This window comes from Ascaphus truei, chromosome 10 (genome assembly GCF_040206685.1).
Source record: "Ascaphus truei isolate aAscTru1 chromosome 10, aAscTru1.hap1, whole genome shotgun sequence".
Taxonomy (NCBI): Eukaryota; Metazoa; Chordata; class Amphibia; order Anura; family Ascaphidae; genus Ascaphus; species Ascaphus truei.
In genome coordinates this window covers 18,769,117-18,791,531 of record NC_134492.1, presented here as the reverse complement: position 1 = coordinate 18,791,531, position 22,415 = coordinate 18,769,117, and the positions used below count along the sequence as shown (strand labels likewise).

The 22,415-nt window shown below is 46.3% G+C and overlaps 1 protein-coding gene across 1 annotated transcript in view; it reads right to left on the bottom strand.

The window, feature by feature from the left end:
- The window catches only part of TIE1 (tyrosine kinase with immunoglobulin like and EGF like domains 1), a 43,587-nt gene extending 22,148 nt beyond the window's left edge, over positions 1 to 21,439 (bottom strand). Inside the window, exons 1-7 of the mRNA XM_075616062.1 lie at positions 20,855 to 21,439; positions 16,471 to 16,761; positions 3,580 to 3,690; positions 3,204 to 3,359; positions 2,658 to 2,789; positions 1,454 to 1,594; positions 974 to 1,102 (exon numbers count right to left, since the gene is read on the bottom strand). Of these exons, the coding sequence (XP_075472177.1) occupies positions 974 to 1,102; positions 1,454 to 1,594; positions 2,658 to 2,789; positions 3,204 to 3,359; positions 3,580 to 3,690; positions 16,471 to 16,761; positions 20,855 to 20,915 (1,021 nt within the window). The 5' untranslated portion in view covers positions 20,916 to 21,439. The remainder of the gene's footprint in view (positions 1 to 973; positions 1,103 to 1,453; positions 1,595 to 2,657; positions 2,790 to 3,203; positions 3,360 to 3,579; positions 3,691 to 16,470; positions 16,762 to 20,854) is intronic.
- Between the last annotated feature and the right edge of the window lie 976 nt (positions 21,440 to 22,415).

Sequence of the window (22,415 nt, the reverse complement as noted above, 5' to 3'; positions counted from 1 at the left end):
GCAAATAAAATGAGAATCCTTACATCAGGGAGAAACATGCAACTGTATTGGGGTTTCTCCATGCTGCCGTTTCGTTTGGGCAGTGTATCCAAAGCGAGGGGTAGTATGGTTCTGTATGTACAAGCCATAGGTATAAGTAGTTGAACATGGGTTCTCAACTCCGTTCCTCAGGACCCCCCAAGAGGTCAGGTTTTCAGGATATCCCTGCTTCAGCACAGGTGGCTCAATCAGTAGCTCAGTCAAAGACTGAGTCACCTGTGCTGAATCAGGTGTCCTGAAAACCTGACCTGTTGAGAGTTGAGGACTGGAATTGAGAAGCCCTGCATTACAACATTCAGCTTCTTTGTAACACTGAAAAATAAAACCAGCCCTGATTCCATTCCAAGCCGGACATGATGTATTTTTCCCCCCAACTGATCACCTGGTGTAAACCCAACGCTGTTTGAGGAGAGATTACAGAACCATAACACATACATCATGCAGAACAGAACTTGAAAGTGTATTTAGCCCACATGGAGGGAGTGGTAACTGAGAAAAGTTATAGTTCATCATTTCAGATGCTGTACTTTTAAGAAGTTTGGAAGCAAACAGAAGGGACACATCTAAGAATCCATTAGTGTGGTAGGAACAGGTTTTTGGAGTCTTGGTCTGACAGCTGAATGGACTCTAAGCAAGTTTTGTCTTTATTTTAAATAGAGAGACTGTATGTTCACTTATGCAGCATGTTGTGCAGCTCAGTTCGGAGGTGAACTCAGTTATTCCATTATTATTGGTGTGAAACATTTGAATGAAATTGCAATCATCGATTTATTCCATGGTTTATTCTATAGTTGTATAAATCTCACTATTTCCTACTTGCCGTGCAGTCATGGAAAGCAAAGTGTGCACACAGACAAAGGGCAGAGGATCGCACGGGGCTGCACAGGCAGGGTGGAGAATGGAGAACACACCTTAAGGAGTGTTTTAATGTTACCTGATTTCTCGCAATGCTGCCCATGCCAGCCTGTGGGGCACACGCAGCCACTAAACCTATTACACGAGCCGCCACTCTCGCACTGGCACTGCAGAGCGCAGTCTGCTCCGTACTTTCCAGTGGGACAAGCTGTCAACGTAACACAAAGACAAAGCCACGATAAGTGAGAATGTGTGAGAGGATGGGAACAGTGTGTGATGAAGTCAGCATGTGTATAGGGGTCAAGGCAAAATTAGGACATCTTTATGATGTCACCAAATATCCCTTACACCTGTGTGTAAGAATATGCATATGTGGTAAGTCAGTTAGTATAAGCGAGGAATGGTCAGTGTTAGTATTTGAGGACAGTTCGTATAAAAGAGAGCAGGTCAGCAGTGTATGAGGGAGCCATTATTAGGGAACAGAAGCCAATGTAAAATAGAGATAAACTCGGTGTGCTTGGGATAGGTAATAGGCTAGGGATGGTTGGGGATTTGGTACCTGTTTGGCAATGTGAGCCAGTCCATCCACTTCCACAAGAGCAGCCATAGGGGTCTGGAAGGCAGAAGGTCAGTTCTTTGCAGCCCTGCTCCTTCCCACATCCCTCCTGACAGTTCCTGCCAAAGTGTCCCTCCCTGCAGGCTGCAAAACATCACATCGCCATTATGGATTTATGTGACACATGATGATGCAGAATTGTAAGAACAAGCGTATTTGGTACCCATCATGTGATCGCACTGCACGTCATGTGATTACACCGCATTCATGCCATATGGGACCTGGGTTCTGCTACTGGCCACACTGTTGGGTTTTACATGTGTCATATGGGTGTGAGATATCTATTGCAATAAGTTTCATATGTCATACAGTTTTAGCATTCAGGCATGAGGAACCTTCTCTAACTTTTTATCTACTAAACTAACTCCAAAAAGCACAATACAAACTACCAAGGAATGTACAATCCATATTCATTTCCTTATGATTTTGTTCCCAAATGATAGAAAGAAGCTAATCGCTAGTTGATTGCTTCTCATACACTGCTAATGTTGATCTCTTAATTGCACAGGTTATTGCTAACCCAGACCTGATCTGACAGATCTAATCAAAGACAATGAGACCTGCTGGAGAGCTTAACAATAAATATGTTATTAAAAAAAGAAGTCCCTTAAGGATTTTTAGAAAAATTCCAAAAGTCACTGTCCTTTTAAAGGGGCAATCCTTCCTAGGGCCCATGTAAACGAATTCCAGTGACATGTTTAAAGGGGCAATCCTTCCTAGGGCCCATGTAAACGAATTCCAGTGACATGTTTAAAGGGGCAATCCTTCCTAGGGCCCATGTAAACTAATTCCAGTGACATGTTTAAAGGGATTTGATCTGGGTGATTGATACATTTTTACAAAAATCTGAAACCTACAGTATAAGAGTGTTTTTTTTAAAGTTAGACTTGGGAGGGGTTTGATTTCCCCTGGCTGCTCCTTTTGTGTAATGTCCCTGTATGATCAGTAAGCGCTTGTACAGGGTCCCACCTCCCCTTATCCTTTTTAGTTCTCTGATAAGGACAGGGTGGCATAAGGGTGAAGAAAACAGTTAATTAATTAACACTTCTTTATTCAGAGACCACTAAGAAATTCAAGTGGCCGCCTGTGGGATTGCACCTTTATATCCACGACATGCACCTGTGTAACGTGACGGCATTGAACATACCTTTCTCACAACGTGTTCCCATAAACCCTGGAGCGCAGACACACTCCCCGCTACTGTCGTGGCATATCCCACCATTGAGACAGTCAGGACAATCCTTCTGGCATGAAGGACCCCACTTCCTATCTGGGCACGCTGTAGGAATAGATACAATGTGGTCATTCAAACATTGGAAAAAAGAATTAAAATAGCACAGGTTTCTGCATGATCCTAACAATGTCATCAAAGCAATGAATGGCTGGTAATAAAACAAGAATTGACATTGACTCATTATATAGACAATTTATCTTAAAGGTCACAGTATCGTCACAAACGATTGAAGACTGGTGGTAATTCAAACCAATACCTTCTCTATTTGCAACCCTAAGATTTTATTTCTATATACTTTACTAACAGCACAAATATACCTCTAATCTTTCAAAGGGCTTCATACACCTGTCTCCTGCTTTCAAGCAGTCATTTTCATTTTACAATGGCAATTTAACCAATGGTTGAGCTAAGGTGATATCTGAAGAGCAGACACATTGGATCAAGCACTTCTTTGCTTACCTCTGACGATGAGCCTGAAGAAGGCATTGACGAGGGGGCTGTCCCCCATGAACCCAGCACTGTACACTCCTGCTTGACTCACGCTGACTCCTTTGAAACTCAGCTGGGCGATTCCCTCAGACACCTCCACCTTGTATGTGGTCTGGTAGAAGGTGCCTGGAACATGAGCAGGTTGGAGTGTGGTGTTATTGTAATGCTGTGTGTGTAGCGGTACTGCTGTGTTACTTTCTATAAGATCTCCATAAACTGTTCCCATACTTTTAGTTACTATGTGCTGGTGGCACTGTCTTGTGCTATGTGCGTTTAGTTGCTTTATTAGTGCGTGTGTTTTGTGGTTCTGTGTTGTTGTGAGCTGTATGTGAGTTGTGTTACTTACCATTGTATTTCCACAAGATGTCTGTGTGTTTTGGGTTACGGATCTTAGCCTCCAACTGCACGTTCTGATTCACACTCACAGTCACTGTCAGTTTGACTGGGGACAGATCAGCTGAGGGAAGAGACCAGTCAAGTAATATCACCTCTCCCCACACAGATAAACACAGCATGCACAATACAGAAACACACAAGCTGACACTGCTTGGGGCCCAATACATGCACGTACAGCGTGTCCCCTCTACAGTACAGAGAAACAGAAGTTATCACTCAAAGCAGTGCACCAAATATAAATCATGTCACTGTAGACATACACATCTATCACTGTGTTGGGACTGCACTGTAAAGTACCACCCAGCCTGTAATCTCTAGCTCTGCACAGTACAGTGACACACATTCTAGCACTGGGCAGAGAAAGGTGTGGGCAGTGTTGGTCCTTTCTGCCATGTGGTAAAATAACAGATGAGGGAGAAGGAGTGGGTAGTATGGCACCTTTTATTGGACCAACAAATAGTTGATATGTTACAAGCTTTTGATCCTCTCGGGGTTCTTAATCAGGTGTGGAAGATGCATACAAACAGAGGAAATGATATACATTTTTGGAGAGAGAAGTGGATAGTTACAATGATATGGGGAGGACGTAAGATATGGGGAGGTGTGGGGAGGTGTGGGGAGGTGTGGGGAGGAAGTGAGGTGAGGTATGGGGAGGTGAGGGGAGATGTGGTATGGTGTGGGGAGATGAGATGATAAGATGCTGGCAGCTAGTGTGAAAATGCACAGAAAAGGCATAAGAGGCAACACTCTATTGTAATGTAAAAAGGAGCTAGACAATCAGGAGATACAAGAATAAGATGTGGAATAGAACAAGACAGTGTATATGTATACACACACAAACTCAGCACACACACGTGTACATATATGTGTACACACACACAGACACAAACACTGTGTTTCTGAATAATCCCTTCAGGATCAGTATACAAAACAACCATTTCAAAATCCAGGAGACATGCACAAACCAATCTTCGAATTGTAGGACATCTATATTCAATGCAGAAAAGGTCCCAATACGTGATACGTGGGTGAACCCAAACAAGCATTGCGCAAGAGAATGAATGCATAAAACAAACACAGGAAGGCCGACCAATACGAGAACATTTCTCACATGTGGCAAGCAACATCCCATCTTTAAAGCAGACCATTTTTAAGTGGGATACACTGCAGAGTTTAACAGAAGTGAAAATGAAGGGGACAAGTACACGTCTACTGGCCCAAATTTCTGGAGTTGTACGGCTCTGTAAAGGAGGAGATCTTCTATCAAAGATTCAAGACACCGCAATCTTCACTCTACAGCACCACCACGCATAGATTGGATTTAGTACCTTTTCCTTTGCACTTATCCTAACTGCATTTTCAGTGCCCAGAACTCACCACTGAACGTTCACTACTATGACTGCCATGCCTCCTCTACTCTATATATTTGCTCTAACCTCACTTCTTTTCAAACTACAACTTTCTTTCAATCATCCTAATTATTCCTCTAACTCTATTCATATATCTCCATCTCTTCTTCCTTCTCTACTTCTCAGTTCACATGATCTCCTTTTCTATCTGCGTCCTCTGACACTACACAGCTATACCCCCGGCACTAAAACACACCCCTACAAATCCTCCTCACACATTCTCTTTCTTTCCATGCTTCTCCTCCTTGCTTCTGGGGATATCTCTCCCAATCCTGGCCCCATCCTCATTTCTACATCTCTTCCTCACCTCCCACATACCACTTCTACTCCTTGTGGTGTCTGTCATGGGAGACCAGGACAAATACACCAGGGATCAATTCACCAGACAGAACTAATAACCACAACTGTTACATAAAACATACAGTCCCAACTGGTGTAACTGGGGAACACCCTACAGGCCGAGGTGCAGTTACCTCAGTGAGGAGATTTTCTCCGTTCTTCCACTCATGCCTGAAAGCCTAACTGGAATTCTAACTAACAGGGGCCTCCCTCACCACCTGTTATACCCCATGGCACAACATACAGTTGATACATAAAGGGAGGTTTAAGGCCAGGTGCGTTCAACTTGCAACATATATATATATATTCTGAGTTAAGTTATGGTGAGTAAAAAAAGTGACAAAAACCCTCCACAGCATATGCTTTGCTGTGGAGGGTTTTTGTCACTTTTTTTACTCACCATAACTTAACTCAGTATGGTAAAACCCCATCCTTATCGCTTCATTGCATAGCCAGTTAACCAACCCCACACTGATGAGACCCACTAAGGTCGAAACAGCTGTCTTTAGGGGGGGTTTTCTGGCTATGCATCTTAACCCTGGCTGTTCTCAAAGCTGTGACCATGCAGCAAGCTTAAGCCTATAGGGAACCATGTATAAAATGGTTTTTGAAGCAAAAAGTGGCACTGTGTGCTCATTTGCATGTCATTTCCCAGAATCCCTTGCTGCAGTGGAAGTGCTGTGTGCTGGGTGATAATGGTGAAAGGCGGGGTTGCAGACCTGCCTAAGACATGCAAATGAGCATACAGTATATTTACATTTGATATATATATATATATATAGCAAATGTAAATATACTGTATGTTCATTTGCATGTCTTCGGCAGGTCTGCAACCCCGCCTATATATAACGGAAATAGCCGTGTTAGTCCAGTTGTGATAGTGGAGAATAAATGAGTTCTTCAGTATTATGTGATACCTTTTTTATTTGGACTAACAATTTATGTCATACGACAAGCTTTCAAGAGTTCTTTTCTCTTCTTCAGGTCAGCTATACTGGTTTACAAAGGAGTCAATGCAAAAACAGAGCTTGTACTATATATATAGATATATAACAGATGTATTAGTGACAGGTAGGAGTAATAGTGGGCTTAACCTTTATTAAAAGCAGTCAAATCTACCCCTACCATCACAGTGTCAAACACTGTAACCTCATACCCATGCCTTGTCAACCTTCCTCCTCTCTCCTGCGCCCTTTGAAATGCTCGCTTCCTTTCTAGCAAGTTCCTCTCTGTACATGACTCCTTTTTCTCTCACTCACTGGTCATTTTGCTATAACTGAGACTTGGCTCACACAGTCTGACCCTGCACTGGAATCTGCCCTCACCTATGGGGGCCTTTCTTTCTCTCACATTTCATGCCCTGATGGCAGCGGTGGAGGCGTGGTGCTCCTTCTCTCCTCAATCCAATCTCCCGTTACCGAACCTTTCCTATTCCTCCCACTTTCTTTTCCCTCCTTTGAGACTCACACTGTCCAGCTTTTTTCGCCTGTCCATCTATCGCCCACCTACCTCTACTCATCCACCTTCTGTCTTTCTCACTTTGAATCCTGGCTCTCCTTCTTTTGTCTCCTCTGACTCCACTGTTCTTCTCCTTGGGGACTTCAACTGCCGTATTGATGACCCCTCTCTCCCTTGGGCTTCCCGCTTTATCTCTCTAATCTCTTCTTTTGGCCTTCACTAATGGACTGCAGCCAGCACCCACAAGTATGGCCACTACTTGGAAATAGTTTTCACAAAAAAACTTCTCTGAGTTCTCCATTTCACCCTTTCCTCTCTCTGACCATCATTTCATCTTATTTTCTCTCTCTCACTTCTCCCTTTCTCCACCTCGTTTCTACAGAGACCTGCAATCTATTCGTCTACTGGCTCTTGATTCCACTTTGTGCTCCTGCCTCTCCTTTCTCTGCTTCACTACTGACTCTGACAACCTTCAGGAACTACAACTTTGCCCTATCCTCCTCTCTTGATCTACAGGTTGCTTGTTTTCTCTGCCGTTCTCCCTCTTCTAATCCCAGACCCTGGCTAAACTGCCACACGCGCATGCTGCGTTCCTGCACTCGCTCCTCTGAACGCCTCTGGAGGAAATCTCACACATTTGCAGACTTCCTTCACTACGAATGTTTCCTATCCTGTTTCAACTCTGCCCTTTCCCAGGCTAAATAAACTTACTTTTCGTCACTAATCAACACTCACAAGTATAAACCAGGCCGATTCTTCTGTCTTTGACTCTCTACTCAGACCACCATCTGTTACCTGTTTTTCTTCCTCCATTTCACCTCAGGACTTTGCTGACTATTTCAAGACAAAGGTGGATTCCATTCAGTGAGACATCCCCTCTGTATCCGCCTCGCATTTTACCCCTCTTCCTAATGCTCCTCCTGCCTTCCATGACTCTTTTTCCTCTGTTAGGCTGAGGCCCTGCTGTACGCGCCGACGCGCCCGCACTGCGTCCAGGCGGCGCGTGCACGGCAATTCACCGCGATCTGCGGTCTGAAGGGAGCCGTTTTTAGGTGCATTGGGGCGTGGTCAAATGGGTCGGGTGGGCGGGGGCCATGATGGGGGGTTTGGCCATAACGGGGGGTGCGGCCATAGCTTTTAGTGAGCTGGTTCAGACATCTCCAAGGGGGTCGCTTTTGAGCCCATGTGTGTGTGTCTCTGTGTCTGTCTGTGTGTGTGTGTGTGTGTGTGTGTGTGTGTGTGTGTGTGTGTGTGTGTGTGTGTGTGTGTGTGTGTGTGTGTGTGTGTGTGTGTGTCTGTGTCTGTGTGTGTCTGTCTGTGTGTGTCTCTGTGTCTCTGTGTCTGTGTGTGTCTGTCTGTCTGTGTCTGTCTGTGTGTGTCTGTGTGTGTGTCTGTGTCTGTCTGTGTGTGTCTGTCTGTGTCTGTCTGTCTGTGTGTGTGTGTCTGTCTGTGTGTGTCTGTCTGTGTCTGTCTGTCTGTGTGTGTCTGTCTGTGTGTGTGTGTGTGTGTCTGTCTGTGTGTGTCTGTCTGTGTGTGTCTGTCTGTGTGTGTGTGTCTGTGTGTGTCTGTCTGTGTGTGTGTCTGTCTGTGTGTGTGTCTGTGTGTGTGTGTCTGTCTGTGTGTGTCTGTCTGTGTGTGTCTGTCTGTGTGTGTCTGACTGTGTGTGTCTGTCTGTGTGTGTCTGTTTGTGTCTGTCTGTCTGTGTGTGTGTGTCTGTGTGTGTGTGTGTGTCTGTGTGTGTGTGTCCGTGTGTGTGTGTGTCTGTGTGTGTGTGTCTGTGTGTGTCTGTCTGTGTGTGTCTGTCTGTGTGTGTGTGTCTGTCTGTGTGTGTCTGTCTGTGTGTGTCTGTCTGTGTGTGTCTGTCTGTGTGTGTCTGTCTGTCTGTGTGTGTCTGTCTGTGTGTGTCTGTCTGTGTGTATCTGTCTGTCTGTGTGTGTCTGTCTGTGTGTGTCTGTCTGTGTGTATCTGTCTGTCTGTGTGTGCCTGTCTGTGTCCCCGTTCGTGTGTGTGCAGCATTGAGGAAGAATCCACCCCCCTGCCGGCGATCTCCCCTCCTCATTGGCTCCCTGCCACCCCACGTGACACGTCGCCGCTCGGGATTACAATTCTACTGAGTCCCCTGCTGGCTGACAGGTCACAGTGCGTAGTGAGCCTTGCAGTGAGGAGGGACTGGGACCGGCGCGGGAGGAAGTCAGCAGCTGGTGAGTGGCGCGCACGTGGCCGCGCGCACCATCGGATGCAGCGGGACCCAGGCCTAACAGAGGATATGTCACTGCTGATCTCCTCTTCTCCCTCTACCACTTGCCCTCTTGACCCCATTCCCTCAAACCTCTTGGTCCTACTCTAATCCCTGCACTCACACATATATTCAACTGCTCCCTGTACTCGTCTACCTTTCCCACTTCCTTCAAGCATGCAACAGTTACTTCTTTACTGAAAAACAGCAGGCTTGACCCTACCTGTCTCCCTCCTGCTTTTTTCCTCTAAACTCTTTGAATGCCTTGTATTTTGTCGCTTGCTCCATTTTCTCATCACCTATTCTCTCCTAGATCCTCTACAATCTGCTTCTGCACTGCTCGTTCCATTGAAACAGCTCTCACTAAAATAACTAATGACCTGATGCTGCCAAAGACAAAGGTCATTACACTCTGCTCATACTACCCAACCTCTCTGCAGCCTTTGATACTGTGGACCATCCTCTTCTCCTTTACATTCTCCTTAGCCTTGATATCCGTAGCAGAGCTCTATCCAGGATTTCCTCTTACCTTTCCCATAGTAATTTCAGTGTATCATTTGCCAACTCTTCCTCTGATCTCTCGGTGGGCGTACCCCAGGGGTCTGTCCTGGGACCTCTTCTCTGTTCTCTTTACACACTCTCTCTAGGTGACCTTATCACCTCTATGCTGATGACACACAAATTTACCTTTCAACCCCTGAACTTACACCAGCTGTACAGACCAAAGTCTGATTTATCCACTGATATTGACCACAGCTGATTTATCCATTTGTTGTTGCCCGTTGCTGGGCAACTGAGACTATTTAAACCTACTTATATTGTCAGCCAATCAACCCCTGAGGAAGTCACGCACGTGACAAAACGCATCGGGACATTGTGACATGATTGACGCTCATTGCGGACGAACAGAGACAGCGTGTGGAGGTGAATCTATCCCCAATACAAGCGGCTGTCTATATACGACACCTTGGTGGAGCTGGTTGAGGCAAGAAAGGTATTGCTGGCATTGGGGGTACGGAGGAGCCCTTTCACGGCCCTTTACCATCTCAGATGACTACACGCTGAGGCTGTGAAAAACGGAACTGAGATCCACCGTCTGCAAACTGACACCGAACCCGTTCTCCAGCTGGTGACGTCAACCTTACAGATATTTCTCTCAAATGCGCGTTTTAACTTCCACTATGTGCGTGCATGTCCTGGTGACTGACACGTTTATCTTTACTAAATTGCTATTGTATTATGCTACTAGCTGAGAGACCCGGCGTTGCCCGGGATGTAATGTTCCCGTTCCTCTCTCTCCTCCCCCCTCTCTCTGTTTGTCCCCCATTCACATCAATCCAGTCCCCCCCCTCCCTCCCTCCTTTACAGCTTCATGTAGCGTGTGTGCGTCAGTCACTGTGTGTTTGCTCGCGCGTCAGTGAGTCTGAGGCAGAAACACAAACACACACAGACTGACTGACGCACACACAGTCAGTGTGTGCCTCAGTCAGTGTGTGCGTGCGTCAGTCAGGCTTTGTGTGCGCGTCAGTCAGTGTGTGCGTGCGTGCGGCAGTCAGTCAGTGTGTGCGCGCGGGGCGTCAAAGGCAGGGGGGGCGTCAAAGGCAGGGGGGGGCGTCAAAGGGAGGGGGGGGGCGTCAAAGGGAGGGGGGGGGCGTCAAAGGGAGGGGGGGGGCGTCAAAGGGAGAGGGGGGGGCGTCAAAGGGAGAGGGGGGGGCGTCAAAGGGAGAGGGGGGGGCGTCAAAGGGAGGGGGGGGGGCGTCAAAGGGAGGGGGGGGCGTCAAAGGGAGGGGGGGGGTGTCAAAGGGAGGGGGGGGCGTCAAAGGGAGGGGGGGGCGTCAAAGGGAGGGGGGGGGCGCCTCAAAGGCATGGATTCCTCCCCCTGCATTTCCTGCAGTGGACAGGAGGGGGGGGGCAGTGGACAGGAGGGGGGGGGGCAGTGGACAGGAGGGGGGGGGCAGTGGACAGGAGGGGGGGGGCAGTGGACAGGAGGGGGGGGCAGTGGACAGGAGGGAGGGGGCAGTGGACAGGAGGGGGGGGCAGTGGACAGGAGGGGGGGGGGGGCAGTGGACAGGAGGGGGGGGGCAGTGGACAGGAGGGGGGGGGCAGTGGACAGGAGGGGGGGGCAGTGGACAGGAGGGGGGGGGCAGTGGACAGGAGGGGGGGGGGGCAGTGGACAGGAGGGGGGGGCAGTGGACAGGAGGGGGGGCAGTGGACAGGAGGGGGGGCAGTGGACAGGAGGGGGGGGGCAGTGGACAGGAGGGGGGGGCAGTGGACAGGAGGGGGGGGCAGTGGACAGGAGGGGGGGGCAGTGGACAGGAGGGGGGGGCAGTGGACAGGAGGGGGGGGCAGTGGACAGGAGGGGGGGGCAGTGGACAGGAGGGGGGGGCAGTGGACAGGAGGGAGGGGGCAGTGGACAGGAGGGAGGGGGCAGTGGACAGGAGGGGGGGGCAGTGGACAGGAGGGGGGGCAGTGGACAGGAGGGGGGGCAGTGGACAGGAGGGGGGGGCAGTGGACAGGAGGGGGGGGCAGTGGACAGGAGGGGGGGGGCAGTGGACAGGAGGGGGGGCAGTGGACAGGAGGGGGGACAGGAGGGGGGACGCAGTGGACAGGAGGGGGGACGCAGTGGACAGGAGGGGGGGGCAGTGGACAGGAGGGGGGGGCAGTGGACAGGAGGGGGGGGCAGTGGATAGGAGGGGGGGCAGTGGACAGTGACACACACACACACACACACACACACACACACACACACACACACACACACACACACACACACACACACACCTCAGTTGATGCGCCCTTTCTCAGTTCCGTTTGGCGCCGGAGGTGGGGAGCGACACCTACCTGTACTTCCGGGCGCCGCCACCGTCTGACTCGGCGCCGCGAGGGAGGAAGGGGGTCCGCCATCTTACGCGCCGCGTGGCAGCTGCGGGAAGCGAGGTGATTTGGAGCGGGGAGGGGTGATTTGGAGCGGGGAGAGGTGATTTGGAGCGGGGAGAGGTGATGCCGCTGGGGAGGGGGAAGAGGTGATGCCGCTGGGGAGGGGGAAGAGGTGATGCCGCTGGGGAGGGGGAAGAGGTGATGCCGCTGGGGAGGGGGAAGAGGTGATGCCGCTGGGGAGGGGGAAGAGGTGATGCCGCTGGGGAGGGGGAAGAGGTGATGCCGCTGGGGAGGGGGAAGAGGTGATGCCGCTGGGGAGGGGGAAGAGGTGATGCCGCTGGGGAGGGGGAAGAGGTGATGCCGCTGGGGAGGGGGAACAGGTGATGCCGCTGGGGAGGGGGAACAGGTGATTTGGAGAGGGGAGAGGTGTGTGTGTGTGTGTGTGTGTGTGTGTGTGTGTGTGTGTGTGTGTGTGTGTGTGTGTGTGTGTGTGTGTGTGTGTGTGTGTGTTTTATTTATTTTTTTGGACCTTTGGCCCGTCACTCCGCCTCTTGGCCAATGAGAGGTGTGGGGGGCGGGCCAAGGGGGTGGTGTGAGTGTGTGAGGCCAATGAGAGGTGTGCGGGGGCGGGCGGGCCAAGGGACCAATGAGATTGCCGCTAGGGACACCGGACATCCAGCAGGCAGGCATGCATGCATGCAGGCAGGCAGGCAGGCAAACATACAGTGCTTTCACTAATATAGTATAAGATGGAGCTTGCATTTCTTTTCTTTTTTGTAGGGATGTATGTAGTCAGGCTAAGATAACTCAGAAGCTGGTGATTCTTTGTATATTACACATACCAGTTCAGTTCACCACTTATAGCACATTAGTTTAGCTCTCTCTCTCTCTCATCTGTATATAATAATATATATATAAAACAAAGAAGCGCATATTGCTTAGCTGAATAAAAATAATTGAATGAATATGTCTGCAGGGAACACTAGTCCTTTTGGTTGCAGTACTCGCTGGCATTGGCCGGCTGGTGATTGATACTACTCCTGGGAATTACCTTCTACAATCCTGGTATGGAGCTTTACCTGCCACTTCTCATCTTTACACCCAGCGTTCCGGTCCCAGGCGTCCCAGATGACCGCTCAGTTGTGGTGACCATGAGTGTTACTCTCTAAATGCATTTAACTTCCCTTCCCTTGTGTGCGCATCTCGTACCGATCCTTTTAACCAATTTATGAAATCATTTTTATATGGCTGAGCACTATGGAGCACGCTCTTCTTTTCTTTGTGTTACAGATTTCATTTGGATGTGGTTTCATCGCAATAAGAAGCTACCTTAGTCTACCTGTATTTTTTGGAATACCCTCCACATTTCTTAACATAAAGTTTTTTTGGACACTGTGCACTACATTGTATTGGATACTTTATAACACTTTTAATTTGTTTTTTTTATGTATGATATTTGCATTCATTCACTGTGTTTGTCCCACTTTTCACTTTGGCACTGTAACACTACTTTCGTATATATCTATATATATAGTGCAGAATAAATGAGTACTTCAGTGTTAGGTGATACCCTTTTTATTTGGACTAACAATTGATATCATAGGACAAGCTTTCGAGAGGAACACTATATATATGGTGGTGCCACACAGGTGGCACTGTGTGCTCATTTGCATGTCATTTCCCAGAATCCCATTGCTGCAGTGGAAGCACTGTTTGCTAGGTGATAATGGTGAAAAGCAGGGTTGCAGACCTGTCTAAGACATGTGAATGTGCTCACAAGTAATTATACATATATATAATTATTTGTGAGCACATTCACATGTCTTAGACAGGTCTGCAACCCTGCTTTTCACCATTATCGCCTAGCAAACAGTGCTTCCACTGCACTAAGGGATTCTGGGAAATGACATGCAAATGAGCACACAGTGCCAACTTTTGTGTCAAGTCCACATTACATGGAAAACCCTTAAGCCAATGCATGCTGCTTTAAACACAGCTTTTTAACATAGCCTGGGATGAGATGCAAAGCCAATAAACCCACTCACAGACAGACTGTTTCGACCTTGTGGGTCTCATCAGTGTGAGGTTGGTTGTACTGGCTTTGCAATTTGACACATGAGTAGGTCTTCACCACACAGTATTTACGTACATATGAGCTAAGACTGAGCCACTGATTGAGCCACCTGTGCTGAAGCTGGGATATGCTTAAAATCTGACCTGTTGGACGGGTCTTGAATACTGGAGTGGAACACCCCTGTTCTAAACAACAGTTGTACTGTAGTTCCATGCAAAGCCCATTTTTACAGAGCACAGGAGATCCTTCCAGCAGTTTACAGGCTGACCTCTTCATGACTCTGCTTCCCTTTGTTTTTGTGGTTTGCTATCTGGGAATCCTTATGTTGTACTCCCTCTCTCCATTTTCCCCCAGACCTTTCCTGCGCTTACGGGTGCCATGATATACAGGCGGGCCCCGCTTCTCGGCGTTTCGCTGCTCGGCGATCCGCCAATACGGCGGTACCGAGAAGGGGGCCACCACATATGCGCATGCGCAGCACGGGGGCTGCCGAGGCCGTGCATGTGCAGAACGGAGTTCCCGCAGAAGGGGGGACTGCAGGTCTGCGCATGCGCAGACCTGCAGGAGACGCCGAAAATCACCGGTTACGCTTTCCGGCAATTTTCGCTTTGCGGCGGCGCCGTAGAACGGAACCCGCCGTATTAGTGGGGCCCGTCTGTATTCAAATTTGCTCAAGGGGACAGTCCCATGTAGTGGATCAAATATATCTGTGTAATTGGCTTCCTTAGAAAAGTTAAATCGCCCTGAAAGCAACTTTCTAACTTATTTGTATAGTGTGAAAAATGTATAGTACAGGCATACCCCGCATTAACGTACGCAATGGGACCGGAGCATGTATGTAAAGTGAAAATGTACTTAAAGTGAAGCACTACCATTTCCCCACTTTTCGATGCATGTACTGTACTGCAATCGTCATATACGTGCATAACTGATGTAAATAACGCATGTGTAACAGGCTCTATAGTCTCCCCGCTTGCGCACAGCTTCGGTACAGGTAGGGAGCCGGTATTGCTGTTCAGGACGTGCTGACAGGCGCATGCGTGAGCTGCCGTTTGCCTATTGGGCGATATGTCCTTACTCGCGAGTGTACTTAAAGTGAGTGTCCTTAAACCGGGGTATGCCTGTATCTGGTTTATGTTTGACAAACATAAGAAATCAAAGAGAAACATGTATCTCTGGAAAGTCTCATCACTAAAAGACATTGGATACAGATTGTAAAAACACTGCAAAGCTTTTACATGACATGAAAATGGTAAAAATAAAAAAAACTTATATTTGTCTGATTTTCTTTCAAATAAGTTACATTTGACCTATTAAACATACCACTGTCCTTCCCTTTCAACTTAGAAGGGGCTCCCTCTTTAGAAGACTATTGGGGTGTATCACAATGTTCTTATGCTGAGCAATCTCAAATGATTTTAAAGCAGCTGCAGGCAAAATAACTGAGTCCCTTTTCTTAGCAATTTTTTAATAATTCCAACAATTGCATCTATTGTTTACTGTATATCTATAACAATTTGTAGGTCTATGCATAAGAACAAAATCATATATTATTACCTCTCAAGACAAATATATTACCAGGCTTCTGTGATACAGAACCGAACAGATCTAAAACATGGGGGGTCAGTTACACAGTGCCCAATAGAATTAGGTGTCTAGAACCTTAAGAAGTGAGTATTTCATTGAACTGGATAAAGAACCTTTGGTATTAGAAGGTAAACTGAGAATGGTTCAGTTATATTTAGATGAGAATGGTTTTGTTATTTAGTTTATTACATCTATAACTTAGAAGCTAGATAAATGAGACTCTGCCAACTCTAGAACTGGGGAGTTATGTCTGTGAAACAGTCTAGAACACAGGACTATATACGAAGCAGTGCTATTCCAAAATACATATTCTAGCACCAGAACACACCTGCAAGCTCATTTACTTGTAAAGGTGTCTTGAGGAGCAAGAAAGTCTAATGGTATAGCATTGTTTAGTAAATAAGGTCGCCCACAGATACTACAGATGCAGTAGACTTTTCTACGCCTGTTAATGAGAGGATTGCATTAAGTTAATGTCATATTTAACGCTACATTAACACATGCACCATTGCATTTTGGTGTGTGTGTTAACACATTTCTTTGTGTGTCATTCCATGTTAACGGGGGCAGAAAATGTCCTGCTACATCTGTAGCTCTAGTAATACAGCAGCGTTAGGACACAGGCTGCTAGGGATACCGCAGGTTTCACCTCTGAAAGGGAAGAATTCGGCTTTACGCTTGGAAGTTTAAATTATTTAGAGACATTTGTAGGGCGCCAACTGGGATGGACTGCGTGGGAGGTGGTAAAGAAGGTGATGTAGGATGGAGTAAGAAAGTGATCAGTCATAAATTAGGTTAGAGGAATGACAGGGATAACTTTATGATGTGAAAGGCTTGAGCCAAATAAGACTAGGGACTTACCGTTAGGGCTGTTATATACATAGAGAATTTGGGTCTGCTCCGCAGGTCCTCTCCCAGTGCAGTGGAAGACCCCCACTAACTCGCTTGGGGGAAAGCTATGGGCTCGCACCTCGTTGTCCCGCCGGATGGTTTTGAATCGTTTCTTGGATGCAGTGCGCACAATGTTGTTATCCCTTTCAATGTGCAGGGCTGAGTTCATCATGTCCCGTTCCCCCGTCACACACCACAGGGAGAAGTTATCTCCGGGCTGGCCAGGAGTCACAGACACCAGTGTGACATCAAGGACTGCTCCTGTAGGGGAGACAAGGGAAGTAAGTTTGGGGATCTTTGGCACAGCTGGAGGTGTTTGTAAGTGGGGAAGATGTCAGCTGGCACAGTTTCCGGTCTGTGTAGTGTCAAAGGTGAAGAAAGTGAGGTCTATCTGTCAAACCTATGTTAAAGTGATTACAAAAATACAAGACAAAGACGGTTTAAAAACAAACAAAAAAAGAACACGGGAACAACTTGTTTTCATTTAGCATCCACATGAGAAATGACCACATGACTCTGTAGCTGCTCCACGACGTGCTAGCAGAACTTGGCCTAATTTTGCAGGCGGAATTTGCTTAGCAGTGTGAATAAGCTACCGTTTTTATTTCTATTGGAGAAGGAGCGGCTCAGTGAGTAAAAGACACTGACTGGCACTGAGAGTTTGAAGCAGGGGAGCCTGGTTCAATTCCCGGTGTCGGCTCCTTGTGACCTTGGGCAAGTCACTTTATCTCTCTGTTCCTCGGGCACCAAAAAACATAAGATTGTAAGCTCCATGGGGCAGGGACTGTGTCTGCAAAATGTCTCTGTAAAGCGCTACGTAAAACTAGAAGCGCTATACAAGAACATGCTATTATTATTATTAGACGTCTGAACCTGATGAGCTTCATTTGCACCCCTATTAAATCCAACTCATTCCAGACTCCAAGATTAGGATGTCCAACATGAAACATGTGGGAAGTTATCATTATGTAAAGTTCTGAACCAGTAATGCACAGGAAAGGCCAGTAACTAAGGTTGCCAGGTGTACAGTATTGCACCGGACTGTCCTGTATTTGGACACTGTCCAGTAAATAATTGGAGGTAATACTGGACATGTATGTGTCTGGTATCAGCTCTCTGGTTATAGAGACCTGACCGGCTTGGGGGGCCGTGGGTTTCCCCCGAGCAGGGCTTTTAGCTAAGGGGCTGGGCATCTTCCTCCATCCTGATTGGCTGCCGCTGGGTAATGCAGCCAATCAGGGGGAGGTGTCAGGAGCCTAGGGGTGGGACAAAGGAGAGGAAGAAACAGCATGGAGGTGAGAGGAGTGTGGGGGTGGGGGTGTCTCAAGCACGCTGCACCTTTCACCATTGTGTCCAGTATTTTTGGAGAAGCCACCTGGCAACCCTACCAGTGACGCTCCTTTAAGGTATTACTCTATTACATTATGTTACAAGAAAGGAGATGTAATGCAAGCACAGTCCCTGCAAGCTCTGACCCCAGAACCCACCACATCATATATATATTTGTTTCAAAAGGAGTGATACGGAGAGTCAAATATATACAACAAAAGACAAAGATACACAATGCTACATCCAATGTGACAAAATACATAGCTAAATACCTCAATGTTAGTATTCTCATGAATAAGGGACATTTAGTTAAACCCTTTGGCCAAAGCGTTACAAGCCTGCAGCCACGTCATGGCATGACCAGTATGCAGGTCCTAACACTACCTGTGAACATTCTCATTAACCTCTGCAGTGGAGGGAGAATGGCCACAATGGACCTGTCATGCACAGGTACATGGAAAATCCTGCTACTTAAAAAGTGGGACGGGGCGAGCTTAAACCCAGGGAGGAGGGGCCACCAACCTCCAAACAAATGTTACCAGTTGAAAATTCAAATGAATGATCACACAGTCCCTGCACGAAGCAAGTTTTTCCATGTACCTGTGCAGGACAGGTCTACCAAGGCCATTCTCCCTCCACTGCAGAGGTTAATGAGAATGTTCACAGGTAGTGTTCGGACCTGCATACTGGTCATGCCGTGACGTGGCTGCATACTAGTCATGCCGTGACGTGGCTGCAGGATTATAACGCGTTGGCCAAAGGGTTTAACTAAATCACCCTTACTCATGTGAATACTAACATTGAGGTATTTAACTATGTATTTTGTCACATTGGATGTAGCATTGGGTGTTTTTGTCTTATGTTGTATACAAGAAAGAAGTGCCAGAAAAGGTATTTTATATCAGGAAGACACAATAAGGATGGACATTCTTTTGCATAAGGGTTCATACCTCATAGCCCTCATATGTTGTTTTTTTCCTCTTACCATGAACACGTCTTTGTATTCTTGTAGCACTGTTTAGAAACTGCCCCCATTTTGCAACATGGTTGGATCTGGAGCACTGATACACACTTCTAGTCCTACTAGGAACGGATGTAATGTTCTGTCACAATGTGGCTAAAGCAAAAGGCCCTATGATTATTTATTTATTTTAAAAAAACATGTATTCTGAACAGGACCATATCCATCTTATTTTATGGATTTTCCTGGTTCACAAAATATTTAAAACTGCATTTCTCTGGTATTGGCTGCAAAAGCCTATGAACAAGGGTATATCACCCCTTTGGTTTTAAATTATAAGCAGTCACATGTCAGGGCGGCAGTGCTAAACATTTCTTGCCTGGAGAAATCCCGGTGCTAAGGTCAGGGACATCCTAAGCCAGGGAGCCTCTCAGTAACGCGGAAGAAAAATATCTGGGGGCAGGGAGAATTTACTGGTCTTAAAGTAGGGGAGAATATGCATATGTTCAGAAATGAAGCAATCAGGAAGCAGTTTAAGCTGCGTCTTATGGTACAGTCACTGACACACATGGCATGTCCCTATCTTGTGCAGCTGAAAAGATGGACATGGAAAGAATTTGGGATTCTGTGTCAATGGAACGCTCGACCATATTTACTAAGCGGTGCTATTCCATAAGATACCTCCTCGTGCCTGACAACACTTTACAGCTTATTCAAGTGAATAGAACACAAAGGTGTCTTTCTGCAATGTATGGTGTCTTATGGAGTAGCACTATGTAGTAATGGATCAATATTCCTTATAATGAAGACAATGGCATTTGAATAGAGAAAACCTACAGTAGTTGGAAGCCAAGTGAACGGGACCATGGCCAAGTGGGTTAGGTTCCTTTGCCTAAGCCTAAGGTACCAAAAACATAGACCATAAGCTGTTCGGAGCAGAGCTTTGTTGCAAGTGAGTTTTAATGCTATGCCCATTATTGTGTGTTCTCCGGGAATACTTCTAGGCTATAAATGTACAGTATTGCTAACATGTGAGCCCACCACATGGTCACTGGTTCCAAACATGGTCAACTGGATAATAAGGATAATAATGTATGACATTATTGACATCATGTGGCATTGTTATTAACCCCTCGGTATGCAATGCATTAGTTAACTCTAGCAGCAAAGGGGTTAATCCAATATTGATACAAATGGAGGGACCTCTGGGCATTTCTTACATAGTTACATAGAAGATGAGGTTGAAAAAGGACATACGTCCATCAAGATCAACCATAAGATCAATTTAGACGACACATACTTATCTAATATCCGTAATTACAGTGTATTGATCCATAGGAAGGCAAACGAAAAAACCCTAGTGGCACATTATACAATGGTATCTCATAATGGGAAAAATAAATTCCTTCCCGACTCCAAGAGTTGGCAATCAGATTACTCCCTGGAACAACATCCTTCCCATGTTTACTTATTTGCTTATCTTGTTTTGCTTCTTTCTGTATGTCTGGTACCACAAAACTCTGATATTGTGTATAGAAATTAGTTGATTGGATCTATCAGATAGGCATGTCAAGAAATATTCTTATAAAGGGGATATTCCTCCCACAGGAACGGACACGTTGGGACTGTGAGGAGAAGCTATGGGAAATTCTGATAACCCATATTCCTGTCACAGGAAACGCCAGCGAGGTTTTTTTTAGAGTCTTACGCTATTACACGGATTTCTACATTGGGAATTCAACTATTGTGGTTTCAAAGTGATTGTGTTATAAGAAAGGTAAAGAAGCCCAAAAGAACAGCGCCAGCAGAAGGTATTTTATAGCACTACGTATCAGAAAGGAACAGTAAGGTTGTATGTTCATCAGAATAGGGTTTCACACTTCATAGCGCTTGTATTGTTTTATTCTAAACACAGCTTTGTATTCTGGCAGCCCAATTTATAAAAGCATGTGTATGTTATGAGAAGGGCAGGGCTGTTCTAACAGCTATATTCCCCCAAAACTGGGCTAACGTGGTTGTCAGCCGACGTACTTATACAATTAGGCTATGTAAATATTTTCTTACCTGTTTTGGCTGTAAGTAATGAAACAAAGAGCAGAATGGGGCGAAGCAAAAGCAACGACATCTTCTGGTCAGAGCCAGATCTGAAAAGCTCCTGACGTGTTTTTGTTCCACGTGTCCAAGAGAGACTTGCGCCCCTAACAAATCCACATGATTGCAGAGGCCAAGGACCAGCGTAGCACCTCAGATCTCTTATTCTAAAAGGTCACCAACAGATTCCAAGGGAACAATCAAATCTTGAACAGCATCAGTAAAAAACAAGTATTCCATCCAGCTCGTGAATAACCCAAACAGATTCCTACCATAACTCAAATATTGTTCCCAAGGTCCCAACTTCTGACAGCCAGATCCCAAGTAATATAGAGGTCTTGACTAATGCAGGAGTCAACATTTAAGCAGTGGGACTTGTTCCATAGAGAGAGTTATTCTTCATATTACTTCTATATTTACATCTGGACATGGCCCTGCACTAATGGCCAGCTGTGCGGCCAAGCCTCTCCTTTATTAAGAGTCACCCACTCTCTTTATGTCACTGTTTGTCCCAGTTTTTGCTCTGTTATCACGTTCACCACCTCCCAGTTCCACAGCTTTTTGGGATCTGGAAATGGAAAGAGGAAAAGGCGTAGCTGGGCTGGGAGTCACAGGAAACTGTCCTAGCTGAGTAGTCAGCGACGGCCTGTAACTTAGGAAATCACAGTCTGAGCAGCCCTGGGAAAAGAAGATGGCAAAAGCCAAACCCGCCTCACTTCCCTAGTTAGTAAACACGTAGTTATATATCACTCATTCCAACATGTTGTCGGCTGAGGCCTATAACCCATCAGCCTCTGTGCTGCCAGGCGGCCTTGCAACACATCACAGCGCAGGCTTCATTGGCAGCAAATGGGTTAAGGATGCATTCCATCTTACTGGTGTCAAAAAATACAATTTCAGTAAAGTTTACTAAATATTCCATGTTTTCATTCAAGTAAGTTGAATGTCATCCAAACTGAAACCAATCCAAGAAACATCGACATAATATTTAGTCCCAGGCCTGTGACATGGCTGTGTTTTATTTATATATATTTTATATATATATATATATATATATATATATATATATATAGGCGTCAGCCGTTTGCTGATGTTATAGCTGCTGTTACCATCCAAATCACGCCAAACCCCCTGTACCCTATGTTTCCACTTACTCTTTCATATAGAGTGTAAGCTCCTTGGTGCCGGCTCTCCTTACTTACAGTAACAATGTGTTTTATTATTGTTACTTTCTTGTTTTTGTCCTGCAACTCTAATGTACTTCTCTACGGAATACGTGGGCGCGTTATAAATAAATAATAATATAAGTATATGGTGCACATTCACTTTATCTGATCCAACAATACTGCGTGTTTGTTTTTAGAAATGCCTTGAGTTGACATTATTCTTTCTGATCAAATGGTTTGTTGTGAATTTATTTAGTATTTTTTCTATTTTTGACATTTTGGTGATTTTTGGGCACAATTTCCTAAAACCTGCTCTGTATCTCACCCCTAATCAGACCACGTACTGTAGGTCATACCGGTAGCATGCC